The 17,841-nt window shown below is 34.2% G+C and overlaps 2 protein-coding genes across 3 annotated transcripts; one reads left to right on the forward strand and one right to left on the reverse strand.

Moving 5' to 3' along the window:
* The first annotated feature begins 5,700 nt into the window (after positions 1–5,700).
* Positions 5,701–15,683, forward strand: LOC132287021 (ubiquitin-conjugating enzyme E2 34-like). 2 transcript variants are annotated; one of them, XM_059789483.1, is made up of 11 exons: positions 5,701–5,923; positions 6,616–6,733; positions 7,160–7,303; positions 10,282–10,336; positions 12,290–12,328; positions 12,473–12,536; positions 12,675–12,736; positions 12,833–12,872; positions 12,965–12,992; positions 14,572–14,663; positions 15,152–15,683. In XM_059789483.1, the coding sequence occupies exons 3-11, from the start codon at positions 7,247–7,249 to the stop codon at positions 15,426–15,428; spliced, it is 714 nt and encodes a 237-aa protein (XP_059645466.1). In that variant the 5' UTR covers positions 5,701–5,923; positions 6,616–6,733; positions 7,160–7,246; the 3' UTR covers positions 15,429–15,683. The 2 variants fall into 2 exon arrangements, with proteins under 2 accessions (XP_059645466.1, XP_059645465.1); XM_059789482.1 differs by lacking the exon at positions 6,616–6,733.
* Positions 15,684–15,901: 218 nt separating this feature from the next.
* Positions 15,902–17,247, reverse strand: LOC132287020 (RING-H2 finger protein ATL3-like). The gene has a single exon (XM_059789481.1). It carries the CDS (start codon positions 16,944–16,946, stop codon positions 16,125–16,127), a length of 822 nt encoding a protein of 273 aa, XP_059645464.1. The 5' UTR covers positions 16,947–17,247; the 3' UTR covers positions 15,902–16,124.
* Between the last annotated feature and the right edge of the window lie 594 nt (positions 17,248–17,841).

The raw sequence follows: 17,841 nt of genomic DNA on the forward strand, positions 1-17,841 counted from the left end.
CAGAAAGTGATCTAGAGGAGCAGGACTTCATGACTGGAAGTGTTGAGCTGACTGGTTAGTGGAAAATAGGTTTGAGTTGTTTGTGATGAAGTCTCTGATTTGAGTGAAGTTGTGGGGTTTTAGTATTGATTTATATATAATCTCTTACTTGTTAAAATCCACTGGGGATCTGATGCAAGTGGGATCATGTGATGTTTTCTTTGACTGTTCCATGTTAGGACTGTGACTTCCAGATTGGTTGTCACAGTTTCAGAAGGGTCATGTGATCGGGCACGTGATAATTTAAAATCTTTTGGGGGGAGGTGATGACAATTAAATATTATACTGTCGTTAGATTTTTTTGTGTTATACACATGACCAACCATGTATACAATAATATCAAATATAAATGGTTTTGTATGAAGTTCCGCTCCTGTTGCTTTGAGTTGTCACCTGATATGTGGTTTGAACATATGCACGTTGATAATTTCCCTGCATCTTAACGCACATCAGATACAGTGATCACCATCACTAAGCATTTTGTGTGTTTCAAACATAATAATTTTTATGTTTGTTTTGGACATAGCAAACTTTATAGTTCAAATTATTTACAAATTATATCTAAATTTTCTGTTGTAGTCCCTTTCTTTTTAAGGGAGATTGCTTGATTTAACGGTAAGAAATTTTTATTTTTTTTCCTGATTTAATGAATGGTAAGAACTTACTAAATCAATAAAGATGCTAGTTTAAGTCTCATGGTGGTTACTTAGTGCAAAATAGACATACTCTGCAGGATTAGGCAAGTCTCGTATCTTTACAGTTGTACACTGGGTAATGTATATTATTGCTCCGAACTCAGTGAAGTATTCATATTAATCTTATTAGAAATTGGACCAACATTGGAAATTGGAGTGTTCAGTACTACAAAATAATATAATATATATGTGTTGTTGATTTTAGAGATGTATAAATCTGACCTCAAATAAGTACTGTAGTATATTTACAGCATTCTTTCTCCTATATGGGACAATATTGGAAATTGGAAGGAAGACCACTTAGAACAAACCATGGTCCCTGGATATCGGGAAAAGAGAAAGGAAGGAAAATTGGGAGAGGAAGAGAGAAAACGGACCAATTGTCACTGACCAAACACGGTCTCTGGATACCTTTACAGACTGACTTTAGGGGCTTCCCAAGGCATAACCTTTAGGTCTTCCACCTAATTTAAGGCTATGCACATGCTGTAGATGTAAATAGACTAAATATCAGGCATCTTAATATTTTAGTAATTGTTTAAAACCGTGACATATATTTTCTTTATCCTAGCAAATAACACGTACTTATTTGCTGTTTAGACTTGAACCATTTTTGTCATTAAAATTTCATTAATAATAAGGACTTTTGCATGGATGGGCTGGATTCGCAACAGAAGACAATACATGAGTATATCGCAATACAAGTTGAGGATCAAGAGAGTCGTTCTAGGTGTTAATGATGAGGGTAGAAATTATTGAACCAATGACAAGAGTATAAATGGGCTTTAGTCATGATGAACCTTGGTTGTTCGAGTCCTGACCTGTAATGCTCCACGCTGCCTGTATTTATAATACTAGATTTTTTGGTCAATACTCAGAGGTCAGGTTTTACCAAGCACCAGGACCTTTGGTCATGATTAAACTAGGTGTACTTACTCTACCTAAGGGGTCAAATCTTTCCTTTTGTTCCGCTTCAGTGTGGCAACGACACATTAAATGGCTAATGTGGGTACTTAACAAGACATGTGGTTTAGCATTAACGGTTTAGACGCAACGTTAATAGTGATCGTAAGGGTTTATGGCACAACACGTGTTCTCAATCCTTTGGTTGGTCTAATATTCGAGGAATTTATGCATGTTCCGACTTCTTATCCAAAGCCTTTAAGTATTTCATCGAGTAAAACAGTTGTGCGGGGTGTCCAACATGTACTCCCTTTACATTGCCAATCTTGTTTTATGGACATGTCTTTCGAGGCCTTATGGTTAAGCTACCTGAAGTAGTTGTGATTGCCTAGAGAGAGATAGAGAAATTAAGGGTATGTTTGGATTGAGAGATTTGGAGGGATAGTGAGAGAAAAAAAAAAGAAAGGATAGTGTAAATTATGTTTGGGTAGGTTAAAATAAGAGAAAAGCAAGGATAGGGAAGGATAACTATCCCTTCTTATCCCTCCTTTTCTATCTCTCAAAAAATGAGAAAATAGGGAGAGAAATGATAGTGTATAAGTAGCATTTTAATAATTCCGAAACTACCCTCAATAATTAAAAGGAATAAATTATTATTCCACTCATATCCCATCTATTTTAAAGGATATGATAGTAATTTTATTGTTATCATTTCTCTTCTTTTCTACACTCTATCATATCCAAACAAGAATACTATACTTTCTTTTCTATCTATCCAAACATAAATAGAAATTTTTGCTATCATTTCTTTTCTTTTCTCTCATAATTAATACTATCATTTCTTTTCTTTTCTCTCCTACTTATCCAAATGCACCCTAAATCTTACCGGACTCGAAAATTGCTTCTTGGGAGTTGATTGCCCTGAGAGGGTCTTAAGTTTTTTTTTTGGGATTTCGGAGGGGTGATGCTCGATGTTTGATTGACCTAAGAGGATTCTCAGGGTTTTGGTGATTTGAGGACTAGTCCTCTAAGTTTGGCTCACCCTAGAGAATTCTTTAGATTCTCAAGGTTTTTGGAACTCAAGAACTGCTCCTTGAGGTTTGAACGACCTAACACGTTCTCCGAGCTCTCAGACTTAAGGATTCTTTCTCGAGGTTTGATTGACCTGAGTGGGTCTCAAGGTTTTTATGGCTTGAGGATAGCTTCTCGAGCTTTGGTCAACCGAGATGGTCTCGTTGTTTTTGGAACTTGAGAATTGCTTCTCGAGGTTTGGTTGAATTGAGAGGGTCTCGGGATTTTCGAGACTCGAGAATTGCTCCTTGACGATTGATTGGCATGAGATAGTCTCAAGGTTTGTATGTAGGCAACGCAAGCCTAACGTCCTCAATAGTTTATATTTTATCATTAAGCTTTTTATGGTCCAAAAAAAACCAAAGGGGAAAAAAATATGCAGTTTTTTTCTTCTTTTTTTTTTTTTTTTTTTTTCAGAGACTTTGCTTATGGTTCATATTAAAAATATTAATTTTCTTAATTGGCAGTTTTGTAAATAATGAAATTTCATTTGTTTAATTGTGAAAATGTTGCTAAACAATAAAACTCTTCATCTTCTTGTGTTGATTCGAGAATGACTACATTAATGGTTTTTTTTTCAAAGTTGTGACTTGATCAATGTTCTATTCAACTTCAATAGGAAAGGTGGAACATTCAAAATTGAAAAGAAATGAAGGGTAGAATGATGGAAGATGGATTCTCACTATAATTTTTCTCTCGTGTTATTTTATTGGTTGGATGAAAAATAAATAACTAAATGAGCATTTGCATAATCTTACAATTAATTACTTAAAACTTTAGGTGTGTTGAAGATGGATTTTGCGCAACCCGGATCTGATCTGACTTCATGAATAAAGAGAAGAAAAAGTGATCCTACAAACACCGGTGTGTTACCGGTGGAGTAGGCTTCGACGAACAAGTCAGTGTGAATGATAATCTCTATGGAGAAATCAAGATATTGAGTTAGGGTTTTTTGCCTACCTCCAAACGTCGATTAGCCCTCCCTATTTATAGGACTTGGGTCAGGATGTTACGTAGCGTCCACGTTGTCCTTAATCCTTATCATAATCTGTTGGCCTAATCCTTATCGTATTCTGCAATTCTTATCGTAATCTGTAACCCTTATTTTAGTTGTAGTCCTTATCTTAGTCTGTAGAGCCTATCTCAATCTTATGAGATAGCGCGTTACTTTAACGATCTTCCCCTATCCATGGGTAATTAAATTATAATCATCAAGGTGGAAGTTTAAAAAGTTAAAAACAGTTGAAAAGTTGGTCGTTTGGTTTGTAACTCTAAAAACAGTTATCGAAATAGATAACAGTTTTCAGATAATAATAAAAAGACTGTTATCCGTAAATAAACCTTTTTATAACTGAATTTTCAGAAAATAATTTTGAGAAAACTGAACCAAACACAATTTTTTTATACATTTTTATGTTTTCAATTTTTTGAGAACAGAAAACTATTTATATGATTACAAACTAAGCATGCCGAGTCTTTGTTCACTTTCCAATGGCCCAATAGAAGACCTTTTCTTCTTTCTTATTCTCTCATTTCTAACAAATCTTGAAAATCTCCTCTCTTTTTCTTTATTTTATTTTATTTTATTTTATTTTTTCTCTTTCCCTCCTTTTGTTAGTCCTTGGACCAAACATTACGGTTTTACCAACCGGAGAAAAATCCCCCCTGCCCCCCATCCTTTTTCTCCTCCCATTGTTTTTAGTCCTCGAACCACCCATTACGTTTCTTATCAAATGGAGAAAATCTCCTCTCTTTTTTCCCTCCCGTTTTTCAGTCCATGGCCCAAACATTACGTTCTTATCAAAGAGAGAAAATCTCTCTTTTTTTTCCCTTCTTTTTTGTTAGTGTCTGCGCCAAACATTACTCAACACGATTAATTAGCATAAAAACCTTAGTTCAATAACAATATAAGTAATATTTTCACAATTGTCCTTAGTCACCAAAGTTTCTATTATAATGACACAAATTATGACATAAGGTAATTTTTTCTTAACGAATGTAATATTCATACTCCGCTTTAATAGATTATTACACTCTGTTTAAAAATTTTAATAAAAAATAACACAATTATATTTATTTAAAGTGGAGTTTGCCTTTTAAAACCATTAAAATTTGAGTTTACTTCTAAAAAATTGAATAGTGCAAATAAATATTTTTTACACGGTAGTGTTAAATCTTTTAGAATTATCAATCTTTATATTTATATTTATATAAAAAGAAAAATTAGAACGGATAGTGTCATATGATATAAATTCGAATTCTTTACAGGTATTGTGTTGGAAACTACGTATGAGTAGGATTAGGAGCTCTAAATAACAAATTGATCCATTTTAAAAGTTAATTTTTCACATTTGACTGAATTAAACAAAATAATTACAAATGCATCAAAAATTATTGCTAAGGTCCAAAATGTCTTCACAATCTTATTACAAAATACAAATCCTTCTTTAAATTATCTAATTTCAAATATTAAAATAAATAATTAAGAATTAGTTTAACTAGTAAATAAAAATTCTCCATTTCTTTTCTTCGTCCTCCATCGGCATTGGATTGCCCTTAAGAACCTTAAATTCATAAGTTATAACATATTTACAGAGTCATAGTTATGAAACTTCTAAACAAAAATGATCCGTATTTATATTTACATGGGTGTGTGAAGAGAGAGAGAGAGAGAGGGGACCTAGACCTGCAAGTGGTTTATTGACGACTAGGATATTATATATTTTAATTATTTATTTTATTATATTTAACAAGAATATTTTAATATTTTGAAATAAAAGTATGAGAATATTTTAGACATTTATAATAAATATTGATGTATTTGTAATTATTTTATTTAATTTAATTAAAATTAAAAATAAACTTTTAAACAAAGAATTTGTTATTTAGGATTCCTAACTTTACTCAGGTATAATTTCAGTTCCACTTGTATCCCCCTCTCCCACTAACTCCTAACTATATATATATATATGTGACCCAATTCCCTGAAAAATAAATAAATAAAATTCCTAACACATTAACCCCGACACGCACAGTGGGAGAGTGGGGCAAAAAACATCTAGAGAAAGTCGTTTTGGCGATTGAAAGACCCGTATATCATCGAGGAGCAGGACGGTCGATTTCGAGGGGAAGACTACCTCCTCCACTCGAGACTCCGCAAACCCAAACCCTTGTCAAATTCATACTCTATTTAGCGTCGACTTGTTCGATCTCAGGTAAATTTACAATCTCACTCTCTTTCCGGCTTCAATGTTCTGTAGATCCTGATCATGGACGTTTTCTTCAGATTTAATTTTCCGTTGTTTGGATGAGGATTGGTTTTTCATTTACTTTTCAGATTTTTTACTCCTATTTGATTGACTTTATTTTTCATTCTCGCTGTTGTTTATTAAAAAAATTGGCGAAAATTTCTGGTTCTTGGACATGAAAATCATAGGTAAATTAGGAAGATGGATAATTAATAAAGAAATCCAGATGTAGTTCGAGATTTTTCTGGGGGTTGCGTTGATATCAGAAACTTCCCTGTTGGTGCTGTTTGGCTGTTCATTGGAGAACTACCTTTCCCGAGAATGGCATTTGTTAATCCACTGTTATAGGGTTTTTTTGATGCTCGTCTATTATGGGATTTCTTTCACGGCCTTCTCGAATGCCAATGAGAGATTTTTCTATAAAGTTACCCTCTTACATAATTAGCTACGTGTATATGGGTGTATGTATGTATGTATGCACACGATTATATGTATGTATGTATGTAACCGTAAACATGACATGGATCCTTATATTTAGTATTAAACCCCATTTTGCTCAGACATAAGTGCCCTAAATTAGGGTTCTCAAATTTCTCTTGGAGGGGCTTTTGTGTTTGGTCTGGTATGATTTTGATTCAACTGCCTGCACTATCTTTCAGGTGTTGCAGTATTCCTCTTTGGAGTTGAATCAATGGATCTTTATTGGGCTTAACTCATAATTTGTGGTATTTGATGCAAATAGTGGGATTGTTTCTTTCACAAAAATCGTTTTGAAGAGTATGTTGGGCTGTTGAAGGATACTTCTATCTTTGCTTCTCTTTTTTTTGTTCATCAAAACACACCATTACTCCATTACATGCTTATTTGACGCTGTTTTTGCTTGATTGTTTATGTTAAATTCCTACTATCTTAACTGTGATGATCTGCAGCATAAATTTCTGTGCCCATATCTTACCAGCTAATTCAATTAATATGCGATTTTATGAATAAAATATTTGTTGTTACTTTATTAGTTCTCTATAAATTTCCCAGTGTCTTATTTGGAATTAGGCAGCAAGTTCTTTTATCCTTTTTTTTTCTGTTTTTCTTTTGAACTAGAGGGGTCATTTTTAGTGTTCATTAGATTAGTGACATAATTTTCTGCAACAGAATTTTTTTAATATCTCTCATTTACCTTGTTTAAATGTATTTCATATTTTTCAGCCAGAGAATTGTAGTGTTGGCAATCAACTAAATAGAGTAACTGTCGAAGACTTCGTTGTCTGTTTGGTAACCCATTGGAGTTGTGATATGGCTGAGAAAGCTTGTGTAAAGCGCCTTCAGAAGGAATATAGGGCACTTTGTAAAGTATGCTTTCTTAATCCTTTATAACTTTTTAAGCAATTTCAATGTGTCAATGAACGTATCACTGAAGCATGAGCATCCTCACGATGGACTTATTTTTCCTTTCTGATGCTCCTTTCAGTTTAAAGTTATAATAAAGTTACTTATCAAAAATAAATAAATAAATAAATAAAGTCATTCTCATACAAACTTTAATTTCCATTATATAGTGCTATCTGGATGTTACTTTCTGTTGGTTCCACCTCCCCAAATAATTTCATGATTTTCCCCCCACACTCATGATGTGGAGTGCAGGCCATTGTTTGTTATTACTTGGGCTGAGAGTTAAATGTTTCGGTTTCCTTTGTGACAACTTTTTAGCTGCAGAAAGTTCTTTGACTGTCAGCTTGTGCTTTTTTACTTTAGCAAATGGCAATCTCTATGCTTTTGTATGCATATTATTCTGGCAGCATTGTGCTTGCTCCTTTCTAATGGTGCTGAGAATTAAAAATTTGATGTATGGCACATTTTGTGTTACATCGAGTCTCATATTTCCTCCATGTAGCCATGTAAACACACAGTGGTCATTAGACACATGCCTCACACATGGACCCAAATCAAACACTTGGTTCTCTGCATGTAATGATAGAAGAAGGAAAAGCTTTACAGTTAATGATACTAGAAATTCTCTTCCCCCACTCTCAACACATCCAATCGAATAAGATTATAGTTGGGTTTTTTTAAAGAATAATAACATCATAAAACACCCTATTATATAATATATAAGGTATTTAAATTTGTAGGACATGTTTACAAACCTGTATCCAACTTTTGGACACATTTCAATTGAATTCCCCATATCCTAAAATTTGGGATTCAGTGAGGTCTGATTCTTACACGTACCTGCACTTTTAAGTCCATGGAAAATGGGGCATAGCGCTATTGTTTTATTTGATAATACTCCATAGAAAGTTTCTGTTGTCATTCACCACAGTGTCAGAATACTTGGATAGGGATTTGTTACATTTTCATTCTTACTTGTGCAGAAATTAGTTGACTGTAATTATGACATTTCATTCCATGTATCAAGGAAGGAACATCAAACATGCAATTGACTTTCACTTGATAATAGGCTTCGAAGAATGTTATTGGAAGTTCCTTTCTTCTATGGGCCATGTATCATACTTAATAAATAAATTTCCCTCAAGTTTGGTTTTATTGTAGGTGATATGAGGAGAGACTCGGATGTTTGGGGTGTGACTGGTGGCTTTAGTTTGTTCTGGACTTGGACAATGTAGCACTCAGTTCATTTTTTCCTCATTAACTGAGGACTATTTTTTTGCTACAGTTCTTAATTGGTAATCGGGCCATGATGGCATTTCAGAGATCTGTCAGCAAGACACCTATGTTTTGGCACCAGTTTGGCCAATCTAAAAAATGTTCTTTGCCATAGAACCAATAATAGATACTCCATTTTTTCCTAACCCCGTGAAACGACATCCCTAGGTCAGTTTCTGGATCCTAATTAGAATTATTTGAGGTTCAATAGGAAGAGGGGACATTCCCTCCCTATTTGATTGTGGTTCAGTTTTTCAAAATTAGATTTAGATTGACCATTTGAATGAGTCATCCCTGTGTCCCAATGTTGAATTTACAAATTTAACTTTTGACTGACACATACGACTTTCCTTACAACCTCTAGAATTTATGTTCTATTTCTCTAGTTACCAGAAGTATGTTTGTAGTCTAGTGTGGTTTTAGTCCATTGTTGATTCAGAGAAAATAAAAAGAGCCCCTTTAAAGGGGATTCCATGCCTCATTTTGTCCTTCCAAGTAATAAAAACGTATGGCTAGTCCAATATGACTGAATCTACATTTTGGAAATGGTGTAAAGCAGGCATACACTTCAACATGTTCCTATACATTGCTCTTTTCACTTTAAATTATTTCAAAGGTAAAATCTAATTTAATATGGTTTTGGTACTTACCTAATTCAAGGTGACATCAAATTTTGATTACATTTAATTGTGTCTCCCTTTTAAAACCATTTTCAAGTTTAAGTGTTCATTTAAAACCATAAGGGTCTTATTTCATACACTAAAACAATTAGTCTATGAAAGCACTCTTTAAGGGCATTAGGCATAAATTACACATATTTTTATCTCACTTTTGATACTTATATTTGTTTAATTGGCCTTAATTTTTCAAACACAAACTAATTTTTTTTTAATTATTATTATTTTTGTGTTAACTCATAAATAATCGCACAACATAATCATAACATTGTTTGCTGCAGACTGGCACAGAATTACAACAAAAAAGGGCCTTGAAAGCCTTTTCTGATCAAATATTCCAAAAATCCCTTCCAAAGTCGTGCCTTCCCAAAATCTCTTTTAGTTTACCTAACATAACTCTTCATATTAATTTTAAAAAGTTTGTGTATAAAATTTTCTCATTGGTTTTAGTATATAGACTTATCTTTGTAAGTTGAAGTGAGCAAAAGCTGGATGCAACACTGGTTAGTTATTCCATGCATTAGTGTTTTACTCTTCTTGGTTGTTCCATATATGAGCACAATCTCAAAGTAATGTTCTTACTAGGATAAGTCTATAGTCAGATACATAAAGCGATGTCCCTACTTCACGGTTTTTTGGGAGTTGACTTTTGGTCACCCCATTACCTTATCTGTATTGAAAAGCGAGTTCTTATTTTCACATATCATTACTAAAAGTGTTATATTTGATTCTTTTGTAGTTTTGTCAGGTTTCCATTGATGAATAATAAGTTTCAATCTCTCTTCTTGTATTAATAAACTTTATCTTCCTGGCAGTTTTATTTTCATGAGACTCTATGATTATAAGTTGTGGATATCACTTTTTGTCAAGATTTTGAGATATATATGTGCATCTTTAGGTGATTAATAGCTCACTTGTCAGATGGCACTGTTAATAAAAATAAATTACAACACAACTGTTCTGAGGGTGATCTCTATGAATTTGCAGGAACCTGTTTCGCATGTTGTAGCCCGTCCTTCCCCAAATGATATCCTTGAGTGGCGTAAGTTGCTTCCACTTATTTTCTTCTCTAGTTGATTTTTCATCACAGAATAATAGAGAGCGGGCCTCTCTCTCGCTGATGCTGTATATCCCTTTGATGATTGTGTTTGATTCTCAGGGTAACTGGTAAATTGGTTTTTAGGGGTAACCTGGTCCTGGGGCCATGTTGAGAGGATGCAGGGGTTCAAATCTCATTTTCTATCATAAAATCTATGTTAAATGGACTCTTTTAAATATGTGAAGTAACCGTATTGGACACAGTTCACTTTCTTATAAGTATATGATGTGTCTGACTAGTCTACTTAGACAAGCACCTAGCAAGCATACACAAGAATTCAAGTACATAAAACTATTCATATTCCTTTTATTACATTATAATTTTGAAACAAGTACAATAATGTACAAATGTTGGATACTCCATGTTACATAAAAGCATTGTTTTATTTTTGGAAAAAAAATGTTCACATATATATATAGTCACGTGGCTCATGCCTCCATATCCTTGGGTTTTCTATTTGATAAATCCTATGCTTGGACATATCCACACCTGACATGTGTTCCCAAACCCATGTAATATAGCCTGAGCCTACTACAATTAAGGTGAACCTTTTGTTTGTGCTAGGGTACCTTCCTTAATTTCTTGTAAATTGCTGAAACTTTCATCACTAAATGCTTCATAATTGTTTTCTTTTTCTAGCTGTACTGCATTGGAGAATTTTTTTACCAGTAGCTTATTTATTTTTTAATTTTTTATGTAAAGTGCTCTTCAAAATATTTTAGTACTTCTGCTGACTGCTTTATCAGCTCTTCAACCTATGCTATGTCAGTGGGAATGCCAATTGGGCAAATTGCCTAGACACTTCAGTAATCAGTAGAGTTAGCAAAAATAGTCAAGCTTTATTTTTTTTTTTTTCTGCAATCATTGTCATCACATACTGGGATATAGCTCTTCTGAGATGATGTTACAAAATTTTCCTGATTTTATGGGTTTTAATAATTTTGGGTTGTCAAATATCAGTTAAATTATAAAAAATAAAAAATAAAAAAATATTATTATTTTACTTTAGTACAGATCTGAAATTAATTAATTTCTCCTTTTTTTTTAAATTGAACTTCCACATTTTTTTTTAAAGGATTGGAGATAACTCAAGAAAGCACACAGCTATAGTCAGACGATATAGGGGTCTAAATGCAATATTATAGTTGGACTGTTGGACTATATAGGGGTCTAAATGCAATATTATAGATTGAAATCCATTAAAATATGAAGTTTTGATTATTTATTTCAAGTATCTTTCATGGAAAAATTTTGTGATGAGTAATTTTTCTCATTAGACTTGTAAAAGAGGATGAGTAATTTTTATGTTTGATATTGGGTGATATACATGTTAATTTGTAAAGTAGGATTTTAGTAGTTCAGGTTCAATGCTTATATTGCAAATCTCTATATTAAAATTTGATTATGTATCAGATGATCCAAGTTTGAATGGTATGTTTAGAGATCCCAAGTGTCTGTTTCTTACAATTATCTGAATTCTGAAGGTCTGGATTCGATTCATATCCAATAAATACACACACATGTATAATTGAACATATAAACTAAAGTGGAAATTAGTCAGCTCAGAAAATTTACAGTTTGTTTAGTTTGAGCCATTTAATTTGGATTTCTTATATCGGATTTGGATTTGAACTAGCGGATCTGATTTGGCATGATAATTTTTCTTTCTTTTTTTCTAATAATAGGAAAATCAGATTTTAATCAGGTTGAATGCTGGTCGAAATTGGATCTTGATAGGAGGGTCTTGATTTTCTGTTTTCCATCAATTGAGGCTGCCATGCCTGTAGCAATGCCTTTTAATACATATGCTGCAACTCATTATTCTGTTATACCTTCTCGGCCAAGTTACTGTTTGTTCATGAACTTTATTTTTGTTTTCCCATTTATATGTTTCAGATTATGTATTGGAGGGAAGTGATGGAACACCTTTTGCAGGTTCGTTAATTTTGTTTTTGGCTTGTGGTATGGAACATGTAATATATTTAGTACTTTGCTGGATTTTATATATGATTTTTTGTTCTGTGGTTCTCCCCTTCATGGTTGTATTTGTTGTGAAATATTTCTGCTCATTGTGATAAGGTGGATATTATTACGGGAAAATCAAGTTTCCCCCAGAGTATCCATTTAAACCTCCAGGAATCAGGTATGTGGGCAGTTGTTGCTTAACTCTCTCCACAAAATTTTAGTGCTTTCAGCATCTGTCTCTCTCACTCTCTCTCCAGGAACACTTTCTCATGGTTGTTTTATTTGAAGTGATCTATTTTTTTCTTTTTCTCTGTAGCATGACCACTCCTAATGGACGGTTTATGACCCAAAAAAAGATTTGCCTGTCTATGAGTGATTGTAAGTCCCATGAAGTTTATCAATGTTTATCATTTTGAGAACCGTATATTATCTGGTAACTGATTTTATTTTCACCTTTTTTGTATTATTTTCCAGTTCATCCAGAGAGTTGGAATCCAATGTGGTCTGTGTCAAGGTAAAAATTGCTAGCAACGAGGAAAATGGTTACCTTTGTTTGAAACAATTTTCTAGTTTCTGGTGCTCACTTGTTTGTATGTTTAATTGCAGCATACTTACTGGGCTTCTCTCGTTCATGGTGAGTTTAGGATGGTTCTCTACCCTTTTAATTAGCAGTTTGGTGTAGTTGTATTTAGAATAAACGTTTTATTCTTGTCCATTCCTTCTTATTTCCTTGAAGTACTTTCTATATATATTGAGATATACAGATATTAGATATTTTAACTTTTTTTTTTATTTAAATACACTTCTGTGTATACAAAGTAGATATTGCAGGAACAATAAAAAGAGTATATTTGGATAATGAATTTGGTAAAATGTACATATGTTATAATATAATTCAACTAAAAGAAGCCTTGTTCCAACTATTTGGGTTTTCTGCAATTAATTCAAAAGGGTAATTTAGGATATTCAAGAGTCCCAATGCTTCGACTGTTCATTCCTTCATGATAATTTTACGGAAAGGGGTGTCTTGCAAAATTTTTGGTATTCAAGGGCAATTACCTACTGAAAATTTAGTACAAGGGTGCTGTGCAAAATTTTATAGTTCAAGGGGTTTTAGACAATTTGAAATCACTCTCTATCAGGTTTTTATTTGCTATTGTGACATATATTATCAATGCATTCGCGACATTTTAGTGATCTATTAATATATGAAAGTGGTATTTTTAATGATTAAACATCTACCTGCTCCCATCACTGTCAGAAGGTTTTCTCTTAACACATCAATATTTATGATTGATATTTTATGAAGCCAGGTTATTGTTCGATGTTTGTCCTGCATAAACACTTTTCTAGATGAACCGTGTCCAGCATGTAAGCTAGGATGTACTCAAACCCACATAGTTACATGCCAGACATCTCTCATATTTGTCTGTACTCTAGGAGTGTACTCAAAACTCTTGACATGATAGGGTGCTCAATTAATTGGTCAAATGAATACAATTATCATGTTTTGCATAAGTATAAATGCAATTGATTCACTTTTTTTGGTGATTGTATTTCTCCTGCACCCTTCCATATTCCTCCCTTATTTTCGTCATAGAGAATTTGTTCTTTAATATTGATGGAAAACCTATTGCGAGTTTGTTCTGAGCATCCCGTCATCTATTTTTGACTTTTATTTCAACCACTGGCTTTATTAAATGTGTGTAAACCTTGTACCAACCAATTGACATTTCAGGTTGGGTTGCCCGTGACACCAGATAGCACGAAAATCTGATGGATGTAACGTGCAATAATGAAAAAATAAAATTGAAATAATAATAATAAAAAAAATAGGAACTGTTGTTACAACTTACCACTGACTAGGCTACTATATATTTGGCCGATCTATTGCCATAATCCTATTAAATTCAGAATGTGTTTTAAGCAGGAAATTGGATTTTATTGGACTGTCCTCAGCAATAATTGAGATCCCCATTTTGAGACAATCTTGTAGGTATGACTTTGAAGAATGTACCACCAAGGGCTTAGCTCAAGTGGTATCTCCTTTACTTTTCCGAGTGGAAAGCCAAGAGTTCAAGTCCTCTTCAGAGAAACTGTGGGGTGTGCTTGTCTTCTAACGGGAAAAAAAAAAAAAGAAAAAGAAAAAGAAAGATGAATGTATGAGTTCCTTTGCCTGGGCTTGCAATTTTATTTCTTCTTTTCTCGTGCAGATGGACAGCAGTCCTACCACTGGCAGTGTTACAACTACTGTTGCTGAGAAGCAACGGTTAGCTAAGACTTCTCTCGCTTTCAATTGTAAGAAGTAAGTCTATTACAATTCCCATGCTGTATTATGTGATCATTTTTTTACCTGTTTTTAAATTATCTGATACACCAACGAAAATGTCCATTTACCACATGTATATATTTTGTTTTTGGTAGCCTACTTCTTGCAGGTAATTGCCCCAAGACTTTAAAAATCTTGGTTATTATTACCTGTTATGATTAGACCGTTGGGAGATCATGTCTTTGTTTTTATTTGTTCATGGGCCGTCTGGATTTTTGGTTTAGATGGAAGTGGCTTCAACACTTGGTACTCTGCAAATTACTCAGATGGTTTGATTGGCCACTTCTATTACCTGTTTTATCTGGTTTATGCCTAAGTTCTATATAAGCGGCAGCCTTCATCACAAGTTGGAGTGTCTTTTCTGATTGGTGGAAGGCACATTTAAACCCAGCTGGTCACCTATATGTTATATCATAGTTGTTTCTGACTCTGTTTCTGATTTTTTTTTTTCCTTCTTATAACAGCTCAACATTTAGGAAAATGTTCCCAGAGTATGTGGAGAAGTACGAGCAGCGTTCTGTGCAGTCCGTGCCTGAACAACTGTCACCAGTGCCAAGTCGACAAGAAATTTCCAAACCCCTGTTGGAGAAAGTTGGTAATTCTATGCAAGAGGACCCGAACAGAGTAGAGGCTCCTAAGGATATGAAGAACGGCAAGAGGCAATCTTTTCCACCATGGATGCTGCTGTTGCTGGTTTCCATCTTTGGTCTTGTAATGGCCTTGCCTCTGCTTCAACTTTGATTTCTGGACCACATGTAGGTAAAGTATTACTAGGGTTACCGGACATACAGGCCTTTGCAACCTCAATCGGCTTCTCTTCAAATGCTCAATATCTTAGGTTTGTCATGTATCTAACACTTGTATAGGTGAGTGGTGCTAATGTGGTTCTCCTTTAATTATACTGTTGACATTTTGTTTTGTCAACCTTTAAAAACATTGCATGCTTGTGATTTGTGTCTTTTTTGTTTTTTGATTCAGAGGTTCTTGTTTCCCTTAGTGTGTTTACCACTTTTTGAATAACAGGGTTTGGTGCATGCATTTTTACCATAAGCAATCAAGATAGCTGGGTTTTTGAAAATAGTTTTCTATTTTCGATATTCTGAAAGAAAAAAAACAATTTTTAGATAACTCGAATTTTTGTTCACACTGAGTTTTTAAAGAATGCAATCAAATTTTCATCTATGAACCTAACATCTAGAAGTACATCTTCCATGGAAGAAAATGGGTTCTCTCCTCAAAGGAGAATCCTACTGGAGCACTAAATTTTACATACGTACATACAATCTATTTGTATCAAACAGTTGCAGAATTTGATAAATTGGAGGCTTGTTTTCCCCAGCAAGATTGATCATCTTCAACTGGATTTCGTCTCCTTCAACCAATGTACATAGATATTGAGACTTCACAATCTTTATACACACACAAACATACAGTATTCTACTTATTGGCTCTGCTTGCTTGTTCTTCAACATCCAAATGACTGGGACTACCAGCAACCATCCTTCTATCCATGCTCAAAAGCCTTCTCAACCGTGTCATCACCGGTGACCTAACTTCTTCTTCCTCAACCATTTCTCTTGGTATATCTATTGCCAACATTCCCTCTGTTCTATTATCACTTGTTGATGACGACGAAGAACATTGAGGTTGATAACAAGTATGTCCTTGACTATTTTCTTCCGAATTCGAATCCATTGTGCTAACCTCAGTCTCGTTCCCCCAATACAACACATTGGTCGGAAAACTAAATGACTCTGTTGTCTCCGGCGAATGTTCTTCACTGGTTGGGTTTGAGGACGAAATAGGGTTTCGACAGATTGGGCAAGTGGAGTGAGATCGGAACCACATGTCGATGCAATCCACATGAAACCCATGATTGCACTTGGGAAGCAATCGAGCTGTTTCTCCATGGGAGATCTCAGAGAGACAAACAGAGCATTCCAGTCCTTCTTTGAATTCTTCCGCATGGAAAACTATTACGGGTATGGAGTTAAGGACTGACGGGTCAAGACCGCGGCGGAGGATGGTGGCGGGGGTTGTTTCTTCATAGCCGGCGCCGAAGTCGGAGCGGCGGCGACGACGCCGAGTGGTGTCGTCATGGCCTCGGCGGTACCAGAACCATCTGGTGTAGAGGTGTAAAAATAGGACGAAGGCCACCAATATAAAGAGGACTAACATGACAATCATTATGATCTTTCCGGTAAGCTTAAGCGCCGGCGAGTCTTCTAATTTCGGGCTAGAATCCGACGAATTATCCATTTTGGAGGAAAAAATAAACTTAGGGTTTGGTAATCGGAGAAAATGGTCGAGATTGATAGCAAAAACCAGAAAGAAATTTCCTTTGTCAGAAGGGAAAAGAGAAGAAGAAGGAGTTGGGTATTGGAGTTTGGAGAATTCAAAGACAAAGTGAAGATGTTTAGCGTTTTAAAGACGTATAGAAATTTGAATGAGTCTGGAAGATGACGAGATTGGGGCTAGAGAGAGACAGAGAGAAGGGTCAGAGCATGACTAATCCAAACGGGCGGCTTTTTGAGTCGAAGAAGGGACTTGCATAGACTTCATAGTCTACGTTCCGTTTCTTCTAAAGTGGCTTCGACTTTTGACCATTGTCATGGCCGTGGACTTGGTATTATTTACAGTCACATATGAGTAGAAAACAAAATTGAATTTACATTCTACTGAAAAAATAATTTTAAAAAGTTATCTATTTATTGAGGCTATATTTATTTTTGTTAGGTAAAATTGAGGAATTAACTTTAAAATATCTTTGTACATGTTATCAAATTTGGAACAATTTTAAAAAAAAAGTATTGCAAAAATTTATTTGGAATAAATTTAACTGTCATTGAATAGCTAATAAGGGAATGGTGTAATGGTTAAATATTTGACAATTTTATTTGATTATGACCATATATACTCAACAATTCATTCATAACTTCATAAGAGTTTATGGTTATATTTGCAGAAGAAACTAAAAAATATATTAGCATAATTTGCAAGATAGAAAATAATGAACATGAAGCAAAAATAGAGAAGAGTTATCTAAAATCCCTAAATTACATAAATAAAAGAAGGAAAAAATAATTGTAAGGCGTAATGAAATCCATGACAGAGGTATAAATATATTTATAGTAATAATATGTATTTAAGGTCG

This window comes from Cornus florida, unplaced genomic scaffold (assembly GCF_030987335.1).
Source record: "Cornus florida cultivar Cherokee Brave unplaced genomic scaffold, ASM3098733v1 CherokeeBrave_3.0.0_Hap2_Chr11, whole genome shotgun sequence".
In the NCBI taxonomy this organism is placed as follows: Eukaryota; Viridiplantae; Streptophyta; class Magnoliopsida; order Cornales; family Cornaceae; genus Cornus; species Cornus florida.

What these genes read in the sequence shown, in the direction of transcription:
- LOC132287021 (XM_059789483.1), top strand. Translation starts at nt 7,247, where the DNA reads ATGGCTGAGAAAGCTTGTGTAAAGCGCCTTCAGAAGGAATATAGGGCA. An exon ending in TTGCCTGTCTATGAGTGATT is followed by an intron (nt 12,737 to 12,832) that starts GTAAGTCCCATG and finishes ATTATTTTCCAG; the next exon opens with TTCATCCAGAGAGTTGGAAT. An exon ending in CCAATGTGGTCTGTGTCAAG is followed by an intron (nt 12,873 to 12,964) that starts GTAAAAATTGCT and finishes GTTTAATTGCAG; the next exon opens with CATACTTACTGGGCTTCTCT.
- LOC132287020 (XM_059789481.1), bottom strand. Translation starts at nt 16,946, where the DNA reads ATGGATAATTCGTCGGATTCTAGCCCGAAATTAGAAGACTCGCCGGCG.